Below are 21853 nucleotides of genomic sequence, written 5' to 3'. Positions count from 1 at the left end.
TGGTACCTTTTGGCTGTGGTAGCAGCCTCAACTGGAAAGGTCAACTCCTCTGACTTCAAAGTAAAGAGCTGTCACAGCAAAAGAGTGAAGTCCAGGAACTGGATCCAAAAAACATTACAGGTGCCTAAATTCTAGTCGTGCTTCATTTTGGTTATCCAAATCCAAAAATAGAAGTGGTCAGCAGTGAGCTTTTCATGCACATCTTTTCAACGGATAAGAGTCTGGAATGTAATTGCCCCACAGTGAAAGGTAAAGTTTTTATGTTAGTCTGTTAGAGGAGAAGAGGAGGTCGTGTTCCTCTTAGAGTTGGGGTGGGATTAAGTGCCATGTTTCTTGAGAGACTGCCGCTCTGAAGATACTGAAAGCTTCTGGATCTTTAGCTCGAAGCTGTTTCCTCATACATAATTCTGCTAACTTTCACAGGAGAACATTTGGGTTTTAAATGATGATGTCCTGACTATCTTTTTGACTTGCCCTAAACAGAAGGTAAACAGCTGCCCAGTGACCTTGGCTTTTGTGAATCCCATTTTGAAGTCACGTTGCACTTCGCAGGTATTGCCAAGAAGTGCCTGTTTTTTTTTTTTTTTTAATTTTTATTCAGATGTCTGGGTTCCCCTTGTGATCACATACATTAAATTACATTGAGGTGGTCTCTGATCACATTTTTTTGTTTCAGCTATTATTAATCAGGTGGAATGCGTAATGTTCCTCTGATCAATTTTAATTTATATAGTAGAACCTTTCAGCCTGTGTCTGTTTAGATGTTTTTTTTTCCTCCATTTGTATTGTGCTAATTACTTTGGAATTTAAAGGTCAGTATAAAGCACAGTATGTTGGCTGAAGGAGGCCATACAATTTTAATACTTCTTAGCAGGCTCTTGGAAAGAGCAGTCTTTAACAGTTCTGTGTTCTGTGAGAGTTACTGGTTTGTAAAGTGCAGACATTGAAGAAAATACCAGTGGACTGGAAACTTGTTATAGCTTAATGATATCCTGTGGTTAAATAAAGGCCAAGGCATACCACCCATGCTTATTTTCAAGCTAGGATAAGTTGGCTTTGTGGTAATTTTTTACCTTATGAATTATAAATAATACCTTGCATCTTTATCATTGTTTTCTTATTCCTATGACATCTTGCTTATAGTAATTTTTCAGTATAATTCACATCTGCCACGGAAAAAGGTTTGTGTATCATTAGCAAGCACATCGTAATGAAATGTAGTTAAAAAGTTATCATCCGTGTGAGTTTTATTTTGCTTTTTTTTTCCTTTTTTCTTTTTCCTTCAATTAAATCCAGCATTGAACAGCCTCAAAATAACGTTGTTTAAAGGAGAAGTGATTTATTTATTTTGTACGAGATACTTTCAGGGTACCTAGGGACCAGTATCGAATTTGAGCTTAAATCTAAAACACATCATTAAGGATTAAGGTTTTCCAAGAAGGATGAGTATTTTAAATATCAGCACACTGTAATGCAGAAATAAAATGAAAATTGCCTTGAGTATTTTAATTACTTAGATGTGGCAAATGGAAAATAAGTTTAGAAATAGCTACATTTTCCTTTAGTACTCTAATGTTAGCCAGAGAGCTGCCCAATCCAGTATCATTTTGTCTCCCCTTCAACATCAGTGTATCTCTTTTTTTTTTGTTTCACAGGATAACAGAATACATTGTCTACTGTAAAGTATGAGCGTTCAGCCTGTCTTCCAGCTTTTAATGAGGTATCTTTGCAGGGAAGGGAGATAACTTAAAAGAAACGAAACAGTCCATTTTATGAAATGACACACTTTGAACTTTTTTTGATGTGCGTGTCTGATCTTTCCAGCAAGCAGAATTTGACCTAGTTAAACTTTGTCAGCTTAGAGTTTTAGAGCAGTGTTACCCAGTCTGATTAAAACAGCACCGATGGCATTCTCAGTTTGACTGCAAGCTCCCCCTGAATGCTGCCTTACTAACAGATCCAGTTTGATCCTTTGTTGCCTACCATGCTATGCTTTATGTATCTGAGATTGTACAGGTAGTGCTTTGGGGTTATGCCAGAGTCAGTTGCGATAACTCATGTTCATAGATGAAACAGCAGCAATCCCTAACTGGACCTTGCCTGCAGTAGTAGTAGACAGAAGGGATTCCTCTTGACGTGGTGGTCCAGGTCATCCAGTTTTGTACTAGAGGATGAAAGTGCTTTGCTTTCCTGTCTTTCAAGGTGGTTAGTTTTATGGTTTTTTGTTGTTTTTGTTTTTAAGTTAGTGTGTTGAATTGTGTTTCAGTTTTGGAAGGAGACTATAGAAACTAGTCCACGGGTATTGTAAACTTACCTTGTATTAGGTGTTCTCCTGGGATCATATGCAATGAAAAAGCTCCTTATTTGTTTGATAATGTGAATGCAGTCAGGGGAGATCACATCTCCTACCTGGTGCACTGAGCAGACAAATTAATATCCTAAATTCTGCTTTGCTATTCCCGTTTCTTTTTTTCTGAAAGTGCTCTTTTCATGCTTTTCATGATGCTAGAATTATGGGTAGTGTAATGCTTTGGGAGTAGTGTAACGAACATAAGTTTATTAGCTGATAAAACTGTTGCTTTTCTTTTGGATGGTCTGAAAAAGTGCTATGGAATGAGATAGTTCTGGCTTACATCTTTTCTCAGTGTAAGGTATGAGTATTTGTTACCTAAGCCTTACAAGCTCTGTCAGCGAACAGGACAATTTAGTATGTACAAAAGCGAGATGGCTGACGGTGCCACTCTTTCAGGAATGAACAGCAAAATACTTTTGACATCTACCTACAGAGGGAAGATAGAAATACGTGAGAATTGTGCTTTATTTGAGAATTTCAATCCCCAGACTCTTCTTCCTGCTAAGTAAATAATTTAACGGTATAAACATGAACAGTTGTGAACTTAAAAATGCTTTCAGCAGACTCCAGTAGTAAAATAACAATTTTTCAGCAACAGGTTTTTATAGGCAGCATTAATGATTTCAACAATCAGTTTTCAGAAACTTGAGATCGCCGTACTGATTTCCATTATATCACACTGTATACGCATCAGATAAGACAAGTGGGGGGTACCTGCGCCGAGCACAATTCATACAGGTGGTGAAACTTGTTCTCATGGAACCCAGAGACTGACAGTACAACTGTTTTTACTTTGGTCATTGTGTAGATGGAGCAACTGGTTTGACTTGCAAGAAAATTGTGACAGTCCACTTAAAATTACTTTTCATGCTCAGTACTTCAGATATACATGATAAGAGACTTGTATCCAAGTCGTATGCTGCATTGTAAAAATACTGCTTTTTTTGAACATAAATGTTTTTTCTTCATTCTCTTTTGCAAAGTAACACATAATTTGATCAGAAACCGTAGTTAGCTGATCATATTAGAGCCTTGTGCGGGTTCCAAGCATTTCAGTCTGTAGTAAAACTTGCCTGAGTTATTTTCAGGTAAATGAATACTAAATTCCCTGTTGATCGGGATAGCCCAGAGTCCCATTTGTTTTAAAATAAATACATTTAAGAAAAAAAGAAATCCTATGCTTCGATGGATTTTTCAGATAAGGACCGAAGCAAGTCCTTATAAATAGCAGAGTTCATAAACCGTGGGTAGGAGTCTCTGTGCATTAAGGTATAGATTTGAAGCTGTGCGTCATCGAAGGTATGCTGTGAGGGTTCCAGCATATTTCGGTTAATCACTTCCCTTACTCTGGAGTCCAAGCTGACCTGCATGTTAAAATAAAAAGTCACGTAAGTAATAGCGGTAGTTAGAAACTGGCATAGTAGCCAGTTTCTTTGTTTGCTTTTTGTTCTGTTGGCTTAAAAAATACATTTTTTTAACAGTTTCAGTTGGTGTCCTTCAAGAGTACAAGGACTGTTAAATATACGTATATTTACACCAAGAATGACTGTGTTGAAATTTGGCAGTAAAAACCTGTTGCGTACGATCGGAGAAACTTTCTCATGGAAGCAATTTTACTTTGAACAAAGGCTGCCTGCAACCCCGTTGTTACTACAACCTGAGAGACTGGAAGATTATTTCCAGACCAACTTCCTGCTCTGTAGTAGAGAGGCTTTGTAATGTTCTGTGACAGCTGGTTTCCTTGGGAAGTGGTGCTATGGTAAAGAGACTGAATTTGGAGTAAGCAGGATGACGCAGGTGGAAACTGTAACCTGGGAAGCTGGTGCTTAATCATATTCCTATCTTAAAAAGCAGGATGAATTGATGTGGACCACAGGTATAGCTGCATAACGATTCCATACAGCAGACAAGTGATGTTTTGTTGTTTTTTTTTCCTGCAAGCACCAGTCTGTGGAAAGATGTTAGCATTACTAAAATGGACTGACAGCATTTTTATCTGCATACGCTTTGCACCACAAATAATGAAGTGTACGAATTCTGCCTATTTCTAGAATTGTATTCAAATTATGAACCAAAACGTGTTTGAAACTTGAAGCAAATTTTACCAGCAAAGTGACAGGTAGATGTGAAAGATGTTCAAATTAGTGTTTTTGTTGTGCGCCCTATTTTGAGAGCTGCTCTTTGCACAAAGGAAGTTTGTGCTGTGCAAATAACGCTTTATTTGTGGTTACTGTGCTTTTGGAGACTTGATCTACACGCACTGCAAAAGAAAACCCCACTGGTTTGTCCAATAAATAAAATTTAAGTTGAGGAAGGATAAAATCTTCATCTCTATGTTGAACTCCATGATCTTTATGGGTCCCTCCCTACTTGGGATATTCTGATTCTGTGTTAGTTATGCCTCAAACTGAAGCCTTCACATCAGCATGCCGAAAGCATAGGAAGAATTTTCTTACAGGCAGTGAAGGTAGTTCTGACTGTCTCCCCTCAATGCTGGGTTTGTCTTTTACCTCTAAATCTCTACTTCTTAGCAGTGGAATGTGGGGGAAAGAGAGTTATCTCGGACTATTCTTCTAGCATTAAACACAATAAAACTGTGCGAAGCAGCATCAAAGAATGGGGAAAGTAATATACCTCCTTAGGAGAAAGGATAGAAATATAATCCTCATAAATTAGTCTTGCTTTTTCTTCAATGACACTTTTGTTGGACTCCTGTTTCAGTTCCTCACAGGCCATCCAGAAAAGCATGTTTTCTTCACTGAATTCTGTCCGTAGAAATTCACGAAAAGCATTTCGACCAGCAGGTGTGAGCATCAACTTGTCAAATGACTGAGCCCAAGCATTTACTTCTTCGAGAGTAGGAGCGGGGCTGGAGGTAGGAGGGGAGGGCAAGAGAGAAACAAACAGTTGTTACTTAAACTGCTTTCAGCTGGTTGAAGGCATCTGCCATCATGATGGAATAAAAATGCAAAGTTCATGAACCTCTTTATTCCTCACTGGAACTACCCATGTGCAAACTGCAGTAAACAGATGCGTTTTGATAAGATGATTGCCTGTATGTTGACGCAGAAATTGCACTTTACTGCTCAGAGTAATTGCAGTGAAGCCCTTCAGCAACAACTAAGCTTCTTTATTATTTGTAATAGTCCTTGTTGAATCATTGTGTTCAAAACTGAATGAAAATATGTAAAAAGAAGCAACAGTCCAAATACCACAATAGATACCTTCCTGTCTACTGCAGCTTCACAGGTGCTCCTACCTGCTTGGGCAGCTCTTAAGAGACAGCTGCCTGATTCTTGAGAGTATCTGAGCTCCCCTTTGTATTTATTCTTTTTCTAAGGCTGAGCACTGCCAGTTAGCTCCAGTTATGTATTAGGTGAGTGGGAAAAATATTTAAAAGTATTTCAGACAAAGGACAGACTGTGTTTACTATGTGTTTTTATCTGAAAGCATTGGAAGTTGGAATGTGATTACACACCGTATACAAATACAATGAAAGTTTATAGATCAGACTCTTGGCTCTTTAAGGGGCAAGAGATAGATGACTTGCAAATTCAGCTTTATCATTATCGATTTGTCATTTATTTGCATATGTCAGATAATTGATTTTCATTATTTAATAAGGTTTGAATTTTTGTTTCATTTCTTGTTTGACAGAGCACTTGATAAAAACCATACCTTTCCTCACAGTTTGGAATACCCTCTGCTTGGAGTTCATGGGATGTTCTCCTTGCTCTCTCTTCGTCCTGATTTCTAACAGTAAGACTGCAAGGTAGCAAGCAAAAGTTTTGTCAATTTTATGAAGGGAAGGGTTGAATGAAAAAAATGCTAACAGTAGCCATATCTATACTCTGATGCTAGCTGTTCAGTTGTGTAAACTAGGCAAACTTTTGTTTAGCAGAACTGTACAATGTCATGTCAAGTATGTCCCTGGATAGAAAGTAACCTGTATCTCCAACGAAGTCCATAAGCACTCCACTGAGGTTTATTATCATAGAATGGCCTGGGTTGAAAAGGACTTCAAAGATCATCGAGTTTCAACCCCCCTGCTGTGTGCAGGGTTGCCAACCACTAGACCAGGCTGCCCAGAGCCACATCCAGCCTGGCCGATTATACTGTATTATTCTGGTCGTTTTTACCTAAGTTACCCTTGATTATTTTATGTCAATTAGACTTGAGTGTTCTCTTTTCTTTGCAGATGATTCTTTCGATACTGACTTTCAGCAGGTTTCCTTTCAGCAAATGGAGACTAAATTCTGAGATTACAGTTCAGCGAGAAATGCACGTGCACACGCATATACTCTCATAATCTGTAAAGCTGCTTACAATTTGCCAAGAAGAAAACGTCCCAGTGACTTAGAACCAGTAATTTATATGAAATCTGTACTTCAGCTGATATAAAGCAGTACAGTTGTTATAACTTCTAGGAAAATACCAAACTCAATTTCTTCATTTGTATCTTTCTTTTCCTTAATGTAACAGTTTGTTTTAATCTCTAAGAATCTCATTTGTCTCTATCAAGGCTTTTCGTTAAACCAACCGATTCTTCATTTTTTTTCCTTCTTTTAAGCTCTTGGCTTTGTCTTATTTGCAGCCTTACTATTTTCCACTTATTCTTTCTCTTGCTCTCTCTGCTGATGGTCCATAGTCTGCAAGGACCTGATGGGAGGATGGAGAATGGTAGCATTTTAAGGCTTGAGAAGAGTGGCTGGAGGTTAGGCAATAGAGGAGAGAAAAACTTTTCTCTTTGCCATGCATTGAAGAGGTAGGGAAAGTTTCCTGTTAAGAGGTTTGAGAGCAAACACGTGACCTATTGCAAGCACATCTTTTTTTTTCTGCAACATCTGAACCATATAGTTGAACCAATTTACTACTTCAGTTTGTGTTTTCAGAAAATAAGTAGTTACAGCCTATTAGTGCTTTTCTCTATTATCTTTGTGTCTACAGGATTCAGTCTTTTACTACTGTTTTTTACCAGTGGTTCTGGTCTTTTTTAATAGGAGAAGTGGTATGCGTTCCTCACGCAAGAACTGATGTGCTTTAGATTGAGGGGAACAAACATATCCAACAGAAAGGGGAAGAAGACAAATAAGTCCAAAAGCAAAAAGTTTCCTTAAGAGGTCGTGCCATGCCTCACAAGATGCCTTTGCAGTTTGGCTCACTTCCTAGAGATGTACGGGTAAATAGAGCAAAGAGTCAAAATGCATATTCTCAGGTTTCCAAAGAGTAATGTGCTGGAGGCTTGAGTTTTAGCTGTAGAGTGAACACGGGCTGTAGGGATCTGGCTGAGAGACTTGTTTCACCATTTCTTCATTCTAAATCTACTATTAAACGTATGCTGGATATTGGATGTTCTGCAAATCAGCTGCATGACTCATGCAGACTGTTATTTTTATTCCTATTCATAATTTTTCTGTTCAAAGTACTCTAGCTATTTAGAGGAAAGGCTTTATGAATAGTGAACAAAAATAGCTTAATTGTGGTTTGTTTTGCATTTCTTGCTACTAGAAAACAACTGTTCTCAAAGAAATCAGGAATTATTTTAAAGCTAAAACGAGCAACTCTGTTTTGGAGCCTGTCCTGGTTTCTCATTTTATTCTGAAGTGCAAGTAAGAATTTTCAGCACCATGAAATTTGGGTAATTTAATTCCATCTGTTGAGTAAATGGCTTTCTTTCAATTGTTTGAATAGCGAAGTGCACAGATAATCAGCATCCTCAGGAATATCAGGTAAAACATTAAAAAAAAACAGCTTATCAATAATTTCAAAGATAAAATGCAAGTTTTATGTTCTCTGACTTCATAGATAAGTGTGGTTTTTTTCCTTATGTACAAATATATTTGTATGTGTAATATGCAGGTCCCAAATGATGCACATGAGATTGCATTGGACAGCTGTTCAGATGACGCTGATGTTTGTACGGTGATGCTGTAGTATAGGCACTATCCTGCAAGGGAGCAAACTCTGATCCTGACCAGCACAGTATGTCTGTCTCAACATTACCACAGTTTACCACTAAGCACCTGCTGAAAGGCATTGTAGGACAGAGCCAGAGTCCTTGGCATCTTGCAAAAAAAGAAGTCTTTTGTCCTTACAAAATATTTTCTGTTTCCATCAGGGAGAGCAGGATTGGGTGTCTATAGGCTCTGATAACCTGCGTACTTGTAGCAAAGGAATGATAGGAATGACGAGCCTGCTGTTCCCTAACTTATGTTCTTCTCCAAAGCATTTCCTACTAGCTGCTGTTGGGAAGAAGTAATGGTGGAACAGATTCCTTGTCTGGCCAATCAGGTTGTTTTATGACTTCTTTCCTTCACCTCAGTCCCAGGTTTGCTTGCTCTGAACTGTTCATACGGTGGATAGTGCACTTACAGGAAGCACTCAGTGTGCTGTCAGTGTTTTGGTTTAACTGTCATGGCTTAGACTTTTTTTCTTTATTTCAGTGCAAATTCTGGTCTCGCCCATTAATTAGTAATGGACCCCAAACAGGAACAGGACTTTAGTGTAAGGCAAGCTCTGCTTGAATTTTAAATGAAATAAACTGCAGCTGATATGAGAGTGAAGGTGGACAATTTTTTATTTTAAGGAATCAAGTGATTCCTCTTCGTCTCTTGATTTCTTCCCTGATAAGTTTTCCTCTTCAACAGCTTGTAATCGGAGTTCCTTGAAAATATGTTCTGCTCCACTATTTACTGAAGATGAGCACTGAACACTTCAGTGTTTAAGGTCTCTGATCCCAAGGGTTAGCTTCATATGAATTGCAGGTGCTGTGAGTTGACACCACTAATTAATGACAACAGATCTGCTTGCCTTTGCAAGAAAGCAACTCTGCAAGAAGCAGTGCCAGACACAGGTCTTTGTGACCTATACATCCTTACACATATTCTTAATTCCCTGTAACAATCTATGCTCCTTCTAAGGCCCAATCCTCCATCTAGAACTGTTAGACATTCTGGTATTGCTTTCGCTTTTTACTGAGAGTCCCAATGAGGCTCAAGGTTGAGGAGAACCAGTATTAGTATATTGTATACATGAAGTGTTTGTTTAGTAGGTGATATACCAGCTGTGAATTGACAGTTCAAGGAAAAGGCCAAGAACAACCAGTTCTTAGATTGCAGCTAACAAAGGCTACCTGGGAGGAAAAATAAAAGAAAAAGGAAGTAAAAGTGGGGAGGAGGAGTTAGACAAAACATTTCACTTGAATCACACCTGTGGTGCTGTAGGGATGGGCAAGGCTTGGGCCTACTCCTTCAGCTGTTGAGATGTTCTAAGCTCTGGCCCCGAGTACTAATTTGGACAACAGAAAGCAAGGGTTTCCCTGAGCCGAGGGCCGCCTGGCACCACAGCCTTTTGTCTAAGGGTAAATGGTTACAGAAATTGAATCAGCCTTCCGCTGTCCCGCTTGCTGGCTGTTACGTCCCTCCCCTTCTGTGCTGTCCCCAGGAGGGCTGGGTAAGGGCCATACCAGGAGCAGCTGCAGCAGCAGCACCAGCAGAAGCAGCAGGCATTGGGCCCGCGGTTCCCTGCGCTGTGCTGAGCCTGCGCCGCGCCCGGGGTCTCCTGAGTCGTTGACATCTGCCGCTTGCGCATCTCCGTCCGCTCCGATCCCATGGGCTGCAAGAGAGCAGGACAAGGGGAAAGTAAGACACATCTGGGTTTTATCACTTCAGTGTTGTTGTAAAAGTCTTACTGAAAGCTCCTGAAAGCCACATCTTCAAGCCTGCAAACAAACAGTGAGAGAATTCTTGGTGGAGTAGGAGTTCTGTGTATTGATTGTGAAGAAAGGAGATGCCAAGGAAGGGACAAGTGACTGTCCCTTTCTGACCTGTGTGAGCTTCAGCCTTGCTCTGCAGCACTCTGTGCTCCCTTACACAGAGGGTTGTGCCACGTCTCAGTGCCCAGTGTGTTTGTAGATGAATTACCAGCCTGTAGAAAAGTGAGTGCAGCTTCACAGAATTGTAGGGGTTGGAAGGGACCTCTGCTGACCATCTAGCCCAACCCCCTGCTAAAGCAGGTTCCCTACAGGAGGTTGCACAGGAAAGCATCCAAATGTGTCTTTGAACACCTCCAGAAAAGGAGACTCCCAGCCTCGCTGTGCAGCCTGTGCCAGTGCTCCAGTGCTTCAGTTGGACTGTGTTTGATTCTTGGATGCATAACAGTCGTCCTCCCGTACTGAGTGATACCTTTGTGTGTAAGGTCTTTTTCAGGTTTTTCTTCTTCTCTCAAGGCCATGGTGATTGTAGGGAAACTAAAATTAGTGATTACAGATCTGGGGTTATTTTTGTATTGGTAGTTTAAAACCATATTTGAAATACAATCTGAGAGCCAAACAGCAGATGGTTAAAAGTTGCCTTTTTAAAATGTTCGGTCAAGTTTAGGGAATGCTGTTGTGAGGTGGAGGGGGAATGCAGAGACATTGTCGCAGACTTCAGGAGTGTCACAAATAAGTGCATTATTTTAGCAGAGTGCAACACTTGCTTGTGCTGGATTTTTTTTTTTCTGCTGAATTTGTTTTTCTTTTATAGAGCTTAAGAGTTTTTATTTTGATTGTTTTGTGAGAACCACCCACTCTCCCAAAGGAAAAATGTATGACATGCTGAGCAAAAGATGCACCTGTTTTGCAGGAGGAATAAAACATAAGAATGGTGCAGATAGAAATGATAACCCATTTTTGTAAATCTGTAGACTTAATCTCAGCAGCTATACCTAAATGCGCAGAAATAGAAAATCAGAGAAAGAACATAGCTTCCAAGAAACCCACAACATCGCTCATTTCGAAGTGTGGAAGCACAAATGTGAAATGCAGAGCGCATCTGTAAGTTCAGATTTCACAGTAATAGAATAAAACACTAAATACTAACTTCCCTCCGGATTCCTCTCCTGTTTTAAAATAATGCGTCTTTGTGTTTCAGTTAGAATGTAATAAACTGTCACACACTGAGGGATTGATAATATATCTAATATTTCAGGCTTCCTTGGACAGTTCACAGTTATTATTAACAAGAGAAGAGTAACTTGGAGTCAGAGACGTGCTGTTTATGTAGCCTACCCTATCCAGGCTTCCTTCTGAGATGATTTATGTGGGTAGTTCACACGTTCATCTCCCTAATAATCCATTTTGCAGTTGAACTGACAGTGGTGTGTGGAAAAGCTGGTTTCTGTTGGCTTTTTTTCCACGGAAGAGGTAAAGGGTGGTGGAAATAGGAGGAATATGCTCTTCCGCCCCACCTCATCCAACTATACCATAATTAAAAAAAATCTTTCTGTATCCACTGCTGCCATTTCAGTTTCTTCTTCACAATTATCCTTTGACGCTTTTGATGAAGTGTACAGAAGTAGTGTACGGCAAAAACTGCCCGGTAGCACTGAGTTCTTTGGTTCGTTTGTGAATCATTCACTTAGAAGATTTCATAGAATCACAGACTGGCTTGGGCTGGAAGGGATCTCAAAGCCCACCCAGTCTCATTCCCCTGCCGTGAGCAGGGCTGCCCCCCACCAGCTCAGGCTGCGCAGGGCCCCATCCAACCTGGCCTTGAGCGCCTCCAGGGATGGGGCACCACAGCTTCTCTGGGCAGCCTGTGCCAGTGCCTCACCACCCTAGTTTTCTGGTATTACGCATTTTTATGAATGTCCATCACTGCATGATTTCTCACACAATTTATGGAAAAGGAAGGATTGAGCAAAATAAATTCATTTTTTCAGATTAAATGGTGCATTTTTATTTGGCAGTCGTAGACTCAGTCTCAGTGAATAAGCAGTTAGGTTTCGGTCATTTACGTGATGAGGACTTGCTTTGAAAGGTATTCTTAGCAGATAAAGCATGCTTTGATGATGTGTTAGAGTAACAGGCAATAAGAGAAAGAGGACCTAGCTTAAAGACAGCACAAGCTTTTGTTACAGAGCTGCTCAGTGCCTGTCCAGCCAGTCTTTCCTGTGATTGCTGACAGCCGTATCGTACATGTGATAGAGGTTTGGAGTGGATCACAAACTGAACAGGATGTGACTTTCTGTGGTGTGTTAGCAGGAATACCGTGTTAAGACACAGGAAGTAATTGACTCCTCTGTCTGAGTACCTGTGGGTATCACATGCTGCGTGGGTGCAGCACATTATTACAAGTCGGAGAAACTCCTCTGGCAGATAGCATTAAGAAAAAATTCATCTGCTGGTCCAGGTTCACAGAACAAGCAATGAGTCAATGATCCATCCAGCACTACTTTCCTAACCTCTGGCTCTAAACCAAACCAAAGTCACATCGTTACCTATACTGTTCCATTGGGACTAACTCCCTTTGCCCACATAAGGATTATTAACATGCAGAAGAAACAGACGTATTATATAAAAAGTCTACATCTTTGTGGTTCATCCTCTAAGCAGAACTGTGAAATAAAGTTAAAAATTCATGCTTGCAGCACAAAATTGTGATCATAGTGAGACCATGTAGTGCCAAATGTGCGACCTGAACACACTGTAAGGCATTAGGCTCTGCCCAAAGACGTGTCATAGTTTCACGTGCGTATTCATGATATATACTGTTCCTCTGAATTTCTTTGTTAAAAAAGAATTAATGAAAACCAAAGGAACAAATACTGCAGTTTTGCAGTAGTTCATGGTGAAATGAGGAGAAATTTTGAAAGAGTCATAAAATCATAGAATAGCTCAGGTTGGAAAAGACCTTCAAGATCATCAAGTCCAACTGCAGAGTTGGACTTGATGATCTTGAGTTCCCTGTCTGTTGCTTTTGCTCTCCCATAAGCTGTTCCTTAGCTGGAACAGAGGCAAAGGCACAAAGGCTGAGTTTATGGAAGTCATCTAAGGATTCATTTTCTAAGAAATCTACTTTAAAAAGCACTGAAACTGTCTCAGTATGACTTGTACGCATGGAAGTATAATGATCTTGGAGGGTATAATGGAAAAAAAAGAGATGACACAACTTTTATGAGGTCATGGAGTGAGCCAGGGACGGAGCCACTGACAGGACCCAAACAGAAAGCGCGTGGTTCATGTCTGGAGTACTTTTTCTGCTGACTGTACTACATCCAGAACTCACTGTTGTGTTTTCCTTCTCCTTCCTACATCGCTGAGCAATGAGCCTTTCCAGGCAGTTGCCAGAACTACTGCTCTGAATTGTGCTGCATGGCTGAACGGACAATCGCTTTACCAACAACTTCAAGGACTGCTGTTTGTAGGAATTAACAAACTCCTGGCTTCTTTACATTACAATCTATGTTAGCAACAATCTAAACAACTGCTGGACTGACATTACTTTTGTCTTCAGTAGATTTTAGATTCTTGTGGCTCTGAGTTTTTTTTTTTGACCTTCCAGTAAAAATGTCTTGTGTTCATGCAGTGTTATAGTTGGCAATTTGGAGTATCGGGTGGTCTGACTGGATCGTGCAGTAAGTGTAAAACTACTTCAAAAATATTTGTTCTTTGTATAAATGATGACATTAAGTATTGGTTGGAAGGTTACTGCCCTGTGGATCCTACTGCTACAGTATGTAATATCAGTGCCATGTTATCTCCGCAGGTTTCTCATTCCACAGGATTAGGTTGAAGGGCTTAAACCATCTGTAATCAAAACAAAAGTGTGACTGCTAATGTTGCAAGAGCGCTTTCCTTATTTTCCAGACCAAGATTGCAAGCGATCGGGTTGCTTTAATAATGAAAAATGGCAATTATCAATGGCATTACGAGCCAATAGCCTACTTTTCAAGTTGGTAAAGGGAAGTACAGATGGTGATACACGTATATTTAGTTAACTACGTTTCCTTCTGAGACCCAGCTGGCAATACACTTTGCAGACTCGCAGGCAGTGGCGCGAGGAAGCAGAGGAAGAGGCACAGGTGCACCGCTCCCCTCCAGCGGCTGCTTTTCATGCATAGCAGAAGAGGTGGCTTACAGCCTGACTAATGCTTTCCTTTGCTGTTTTGTTTTAAACTGAAAGAATGATCTCTGTTTTCTTAAATCAGAAACATGACATTGTGGAGAAATGCATGTCCAGAGCCAGCCAGGGAAAGCATTAGCTGGAGCAATCATCTGGAAGATTTTGGAGCTTGAGGAGCCCTGAGAGCTGAAGTGTGTATAAGCGTGTCCAAGGGTAAGGAGCTCCTTGGAGCCATTACTGGGCCATAGAACAAGAGGATACTTTGCTGATGAAAACAAGGTGTACAGCCATCCTCCTACACCTGGCGCCTCCAGATCAGCCACATCAGGCATTAGCCTGGTCTTCAGTCAATATGGCATTGAAATGGGAAAGAACCAGTGATCAGACTGGCTGATGGGTTTGTCCTCACAGAGAAATTTTGTAATCTTCATGATGATCAACCTCTCACAGGTTCAAGTCCAGATTACTAGCCTGCTGATTTTCAAAGTTCCTTGGGCAGTCACGCCGAGTTTGCCTTTTTAAGATTTGGGCAAGGCTGTATCACTTCTTCAAGGTAAGAGAAGGAAGGTCCATGAAGATAGCTTAGGGGGAGATGCATCAACCTAGCTTGTGAGAGATGTGTTACCCCCAGCATCTCAACAACCTCAGATGCTCCCTCCTCTCATGCTTTTTAAATTCCCTGTTACCTGAAATGCCCTTACTAGGTTGCTGTGCTACAAGAGAGATCTATGCACTGAAGTCTGGTCTGATGGGGAAAAATAACACAATGAGAAATTGCTTATCTTCCTCTAGACAGTCTCTTTATACCAAATTGGAATTGCCACTGCTGTAAACTCCCTGTGCCATGAGCCTCCTTTATCTTCTCAGATTTCCAGGCCTCTTAGGAGGTGCTATGAAGCAAGAACAAACTGTAGCAGAAGCCTCTGTACCGGATGCTGCTTGATCTTGAGAACTGGGGTCTGTTTCCTCCGTCCCCCACCATCTGCAGCAGAAATCTGCCTTGTTTGAAATGGGTTTGAGAAGAAAACAGAGGGGAAAAAGATTTAAAAACTGGAGATGGGCTGCTCATATGTGTTCAGAAACAGATCTAAAAATTCTTTCAGATTTGTGATGGAATTAGGTGAGATACCCTTAACCAAAGTACTTTAACTTTACAGTCTCCAGCATTATTTAACACCAGCCTGGGTACATGTTTAGCCAACTGCTGGATATAGCATGAAATAAATCTCTATGTCCAGTTCTGTTAGTTTTGCCTACGGCACCAACAAAGACACCTCTACTTGGTGAGGGCTTGGGGTAAGTTAATAGAAGTCTTTGGTTCATATGAACAGGGAAGGACTAAAAGGCGCTATTCTGTGGGCTCTTGGGTAGTCAGTTTGATCTGAGTTTGTTAATATTAAGTCACTGTGGTGGGAGGTGGCATTCTCAGACTTGTTACCATATAGTCAGTCTCAGCTGGAAGAACTTATCTGCACTGCATCAGCAGCACCAAGTGTGACCCATCTGCACTGAGTCTGAGAGACTTCAAACACTATATAAAATAAAAATAAAAAAGAAGTTATCATTGCATGAGTTGCTCTTTGTATGGGGAATATAATCTCCTGAACAAGACAGCTGGTTGATGTCTAGGTGACACAAGGAGTTTCTGGTGTAAAACTCCTTGCTGTGCTGTTAGCGGGACCAGATGAGTCTCCCTGGATCATGCTTTCCTGTGGAGTTCTGCATCCAGCTGCCTTGTGCGCCATGGGACTCCTACAGCACATTCCTGATCCATCCCTAGGGATGATCATTAGCTACACGTAGAGCATCTCCCAGCTACCTATATCCCGTAGGACAGTATTTGCACATAGACACTTCATAGAATCAAAGAATTACCTGGGAGAAGAGGTTGACTCCCACCTGGCCACAACCTCCCTTCAGGAGGTTAGAGTGGTAAGGTCTCCCCTGAGCCTCCTCTTCTCCAGATTGAATGATCCCAGCTCCCTCAGCTGTTGCCCATAAGACCTGTGCTCCAAATCTCTCATAGCTTCACGGCCCTTCTCTGAACACGCTCCAGGGCCTCAACGTCTTTCTTGCAGTGAGGGGCCCAAAACTGGACACACTACTCGAGGTATGGTCTCACCAGTGCTGAGTACAGAGGGAGAATGACTTCCCTACTCCTACTGGCAACACTATTTCTGATACAAGCCAGGGTGCCATTGGCCTTCTTGGCCACCTGGGCACACTGCTGGCTCATGTTCAGCTGACATCCCCATGTCCATTTCTTCTACACAGTCTTAAAGCCACTCTGCCCCAAGATGGTAGCCTTGCCTGGGGTTGTTGTGGCCAAAGTGCAGGACCCGGCACTTGGTCTTGTTGAACCTCATCCTATTGGCCTCAGCCCAGTGATCCAGCCTGTCCAGATCCCTCAAAAGGGCCTTCCAGATCAACACTTCATCCCAACTTAGGGTCATCTGCAAATTTACTGAGGGTGCACTCAATCCCCTCATCCAGATCATCAATAAAGGTATTAAATAAGACAGGCCCGAATACTGGCCCCTGGGGAACACCACTCATGACCAGTTGCCAGCTGGATTTAACGCAGTTCTCCCTCTGGGCTCGGCCATCCAGCCAGCTCCTTACCCAGCAAAGAGTGTACCTGTCCAAGCCATGGCTGCCAGCTTCTCCAGGAGAATACTGTGGGAGGCAATGTCAAAGGCTTTGCTGAAGTCTAGGTAGATTACGTCAACAGCCTTTCTGCATCTGCAGGAGGTTTGTTTTGACCACTTCCAAGTAGAGACTAGCAACAAGTTTCCTCTGTCTACTTGCAAGAGTTTAGCCAATTTTTCAGCCTTGGAGTCTGGAAGGACCAGATCCAGGATGTTAAACAGCACAGGGAAACAGACAGAGGTTGGGCTGGGCACAGCAGGATCTGTCTGGAGACATCCACAGAACTGTCCCATTCCTACATTAGTTAAGTATTTAAATGGGGAAGGGATGTATTTGTCGAGACAATCAGCTTGTCTCTGGTTGCCTCACAGTTACAAGTCCCTCTAATGTAACATCCCACAAGCCTCTAGATGTGGCATTTCCACATCTCCCAGGGAGAGAAATGTCCTCCATTTAATGATAACAACAAACATCCTCTGTTATAAAAATATGCCTGAAAAGCAATGAACCAAAAATTAAGAAAAATATGTCATGCTATCTTACTTCTTATCCAACTAGATAGCATCTGGGATTCTTAACAAAAAGTGCACACTCGAGTTACTGAATGCTAATGAGTTATTTAAACAAACAAACAAAAACAGAATAACAAAGCCAAACCTCCGGGGATTTAAATAAGCATTTAAAAAACTACTTTTTGACATTAGTGGGAAAGCCAGACTGTATGCCTTAAGAGAAATGCTGAGGTACTGGAATAGATCATAGAATCATCAAGGTTGGAAAAGCCCTCTAAGATCATCTAGTACAACCGTCAGCCCATCCCCACCATGCCCAGTGACCATGTCCCTCAGTGCCACATCCACATGGTTCTCAAATACCTCCAGGGACGGTGACTCCAGCACCTCCCTGGGCAGCCTGTACCACTGCCTCACCACTTTCTGAGAAGAATTTTTTCCTAATACCCAACCTGAAATCCCCTGGCACAACTTGAGGCCATTACTTCTCATCCTACAAGTATGGCTGTGGTACTTTTCTCACTCCCCGGCATACTTCTCTGCCGTTCAGATGGGGAGGCATTTCTGTGTGTGACCTTATGAACACAACAGGGTGTGAAGGTCGGGAATTAAAATTCTTTCCCTGGTTAAAAGCACCTCAAGTGCTGTTTGACTGACTTGTAGCATTTATATTATTTGCTCATCTCTCAGCAGAAAGGTGATCTACCAAGAAAACAGCCTTTCCAAAGGAGAAATATTTTAAATAGAAACTGTGAAGGACAGATATTTGAAAAAAAAGTCACAGGAATACCCAGAAAAACAAAACCAAACAAAACATGGCAGGCAAAACTTTGACGCTTTTATCTTTGTTTTATGCTAAAGCACAACGAAATTTTCTCAGCCTACTGAAGAGCACAGATTCTGTTAAACACAAAAATATTACTGTCCCCTCTATACACAGCACAGCCCTGACATGTGTTAGGGCCCGTCCTGCACGGCCACACCCTGATGACTTGCAGGCAGCACACGAAGCGCAGAGCTACATGCTGCCAATAGCAGTGGTCCTGTCCTTTCTCAATAAACACCTTGGGCTGTGCCAAATTCCATGAAACCAACGAGGAGTACTCAACTTCAATAGCTCCAAGAGAAGCTACATCCACATTGCAACTGCTGCTCTTTCTTCTGACCTCCCCCAGCAGCGATAGTCAGAAGTGGAAGAAGGATTCTGTTGCCCACTAATGCCTCGCAGGGCTTGCAGCTGAGGGGTTGAGCTCACAGTAAATCTCAAGCTGGTGAGGGGTCTGGAGCACAGGCCTTATGAGGACCGGCTGAGGGAGCTGGGATTGTTCAGACTGGAGAAGAGGAGGCTCAGGGGAGACCTTATCACCCTCAATAACTACTTGAAAGGAGGTTGTAGTGAGGTGAGGGTTGGCCTCTTCTCCCATGTTACTAGCAATAGGACTAGAGGGAATGGCTTCAAGTTGCTCTGGAGAGATTCAGGTTGGATAACAGGAAAAATTTCTTCTCTGAAAAAGTGGTCAGGCGCTGGAATGGGCTGCCCAGGGAGGTGGTGGAGTCACTGTCCCTGGAGTTGTTCAAGGAACGTTTGGATGTTGTACTGAGGGACATGGTTTAGTGGGGAAATAATGGTGGTATGTGGATGGTTAGACGGGGTGATTTTTGAAATCTCTTCCAACCTTGGTGATTTTATGTTCTACGAATCTGTATTTTATTAATTCAGAAATATTTGAATATTTGAGGTTCTCAGTAAGAACTGTAGCCTATGGCAGTGTGTTGTCAACTGAAATATGAATAGAAAGTTTGATAGTCATGTTTCTTCCTCTTCATTGAGGAAAGTGACACAGCCTTCCTGTACTAAGCAGCGTGCTATTTTAAATACAGAAGAATTAAATGCATGTTAATGAACACATCCCCACACACGCACATGCCTCAGGCATAGTTATTGTGTTACCTCCTGAGTGAGTTCCTAGTAAGAGCTCTTCAGAGATTTTGTCTTAGCAGAGATTTGGCATCTTGCAGTTGAAGTGGGATGATGGCAGTGTTTGAGAATGTAGGAACGAGGGATGCCCATCACTAAGGGGATGCTGGCAGCCACACCACGTAATGCAGCTTTGTGTGCCACAGCTGCTCCTGGGCCTGCTGAAGGCCTCAGCGGACGACAGTGGACAGCAGGGCCATTCACTGACTCTAACAACTAAGGGATGCTTTTGGGTAAGACTTCCAGAAACTGAGTGTCTTTACCTGGTATATTTCCTTTATGTTTTTTCAGATGAGCAGCAGCTCAGAGGAGCTGGGTTCATCTCTGCTGACCAAAGCATTGCTTTACATTTCTAAAGAGCTGAAAATGCATCACACCCATGTAATAACAGGTACCACTGCCTCCATCGTGTCTCATCAACTCAGGTCTTCAGCCAGGGGCTTAAATGTGCTCTGCTCCTCCTTCACTGGCACAGACTGCCCAGGGAAGCTGTGGATGCCCCATCCCTGGAGGCACTCAAGGCCAGGTTGGACGGGGCCCTGGGCAGCCTGAGCTGGTGGGGGGCAGCTGTGCCCATGGCAGGGGTTGGGACTGGATGATCTCTGAGGTCCCATGACCTCTGAGGACCCTTCCAACCCAAACAATTCTGCAATTCTGTGATACCTCTGATTTGGACTCCATCCTGTGAGGCTTGACTGAAAAAGCAATTCTAAAATGCACTTAGCGGAATCACTCTCTGTCACTATTTCTCCTGCAAATTGGGAAAGACGAGAGAACTTTACAACTTTTCCGCAGAAAAGGCAAGAAAAGCACCCTGCCACCGCCCAGCCATGTGTATGGGTGCCACGGCAGTCCAGCGCTACAAAAGCGAGCGCGGCTGAAGTTCGCCCAACACTCAGCCCCTTCACGAACCGGCTCAGCGTGACTGGAATTCAGCTCAGTCAGCACCGGGCCGCCACCCGCCGCAGCTCCAGCGTTAGGGCCAGAGCAAGTATCGCTTCTGCTCGTATTCACGCGGCTTGCTTAAAAACCACGCACACGCACACCGAGCTCATTCAGCTCCGTGCTCCACAAACCTCCTCACCACGCAAACAACCGGCGCACGGAGCGCCAACGAGGAGCGCTCCTCCCGGCCGGCGCTGCCGTCCCGGGGTGACTCACGGCGCCGTGCCGGGGCCGCGCAGCCGGATCGACCGCTGACTCATCCCGCGCGGTGCAAGGCGCGGGGGTGACTCACGTGGCTCCCGCCGGTGCCGGAGCGGTTGCGGTGCGGCGCGGTGCGGTGAGGGCTGCGCGGGGTGAGTCACCGGGGGGCAGCGACTGACGCGGCGCTCCTATCGCCGCCGAGCGTCGCGATTCGCTTCGGATCGCGCTAAGGCGGGATGCCGACGCTCCGCTCTGAGAACGGGACTCGGCATCTCGCACCGCCGCCTCAGCCCGGACGCTCCGTGGACTCCTTTGCGTCACGCGGCGGGTCTGCGGGCAGAGCGCTCTCGCAGCCTCCGGATGAGGATACCGCGCTGCTCCTCAGCGCGAAGGATCCTCGCGGTGCTTCCCGCTGCCCGCTCGGGACAACAAGAGGCGGCCATTCAGAGGGGACGGACTTTTGGAAGTGGGGACACGGGGAGGGACCCCAGGCCCCGGGCAAGTCCCGAACGGCCGGGAACGGGCGCGCTGCTCCGCCCCGGGGGATGGGGAGCACCTCAGCGGTGGTGCTCCCGCGATGCGAGACCCGGAGCGAGGCCAGGAACGGATGGGGGTAGGTGGGATGCTCTCGTCCCGGAGCGCACCGCACGCCCCGCTGCAGCACGCGGTTGGCTCGGACACACCCTGCATTGCTCCGAACTGAGGGCGGCGCTGTGGCCCCGCTGCCCCGCACGGAGAGGCCGCGGGTTCGGAACCCGCGCGGGGCACCGCGGCACGGAGCGGCGTGTTCGCATCGCGCATTTTTCAACAGCCAGAATGAAATGACGGAGCGGTCGCGCCAAGCTCATTGCGTCGCTAGTAAATTACTGCAATTCCCATCGGCGTGTACCGGGATAATCTCATTGAATCTTTGCAGCCGCGCCTCACTCTCGCCACCTGCAGCCTCCTCCCGACGGCGGTGTCAGTGACGGCGGAGGTCGGGACGCGGCGGGACCCGCGGAGGAGCGGCGGGGGGTGATGGTGCCACGCGTGACGAGGGGAGCCCCGCGATGCCGGCGTGGGGACCGCAGGCTCCGGGGCGAGGCAGCCCCCGCCCTGTCCTGTCCCATCCCGTCCCGTTCCGCCGCGGGACCGAGCGCTACTTACGGTGTCGGCGGCGGCGGGACCCCGTGGGGCGGCCGTGCCGCCTCCCGCTCCCGCTCCCGGCCCGGCAGACGCGCGCTCTCCGCCCGGGGACGGCGGCTCCGCGGCCCTGCGCATGCGCCCCTTGTCGGCCGGAGCCGCTCCTCGAGGCCGGGGGAGCGGAGCGAGGCGGGCGGTGGGCGCCCGG

At 44.2% G+C, this 21853-nt stretch overlaps 1 protein-coding gene across 1 annotated transcript; it reads right to left on the bottom strand.

The window, feature by feature from the left end:
• RGS20 (regulator of G protein signaling 20) lies at positions 1286–21783 on the bottom strand. The gene is made up of 5 exons (XM_021387779.1): positions 21670–21783; positions 9819–9967; positions 6032–6118; positions 4988–5222; positions 1286–3717 (listed from the first exon to the last, which is right to left on the bottom strand). The coding sequence occupies exons 1-5, from the start codon at positions 21781–21783 to the stop codon at positions 3529–3531; spliced, it is 774 nt and encodes a 257-aa protein (XP_021243454.1). The 3' UTR covers positions 1286–3528.

Source organism: Numida meleagris, chromosome 2, assembly GCF_002078875.1.
Source record: "Numida meleagris isolate 19003 breed g44 Domestic line chromosome 2, NumMel1.0, whole genome shotgun sequence".
Taxonomy (NCBI): Eukaryota; Metazoa; Chordata; class Aves; order Galliformes; family Numididae; genus Numida; species Numida meleagris.
The sequence above is the reverse complement of the archived record's forward strand: the minus strand, read 5'-3'. Positions and strand labels throughout refer to the sequence as shown.

Bases quoted from the DNA above. Each gene is read 5' to 3' on its own strand.
- RGS20 (XM_021387779.1), bottom strand. From the start codon at position 21,783: ATGCGCAGGGCCGCGGAGCCGCCGTCCCCGGGCGGAGAGCGCGCGTCT. The intron at 6,119-9,818 runs GTATGGCCCTTA...GCTACCTTGCAG, and splicing joins TGCTGCTGCAGCTGCTCCTG to TCTTACTGTTAGAAATCAGG. The intron at 3,718-4,987 runs GTATATTACTTT...TTTAACATGCAG, and splicing joins CTATCCTTTCTCCTAAGGAG to GTCAGCTTGGACTCCAGAGT.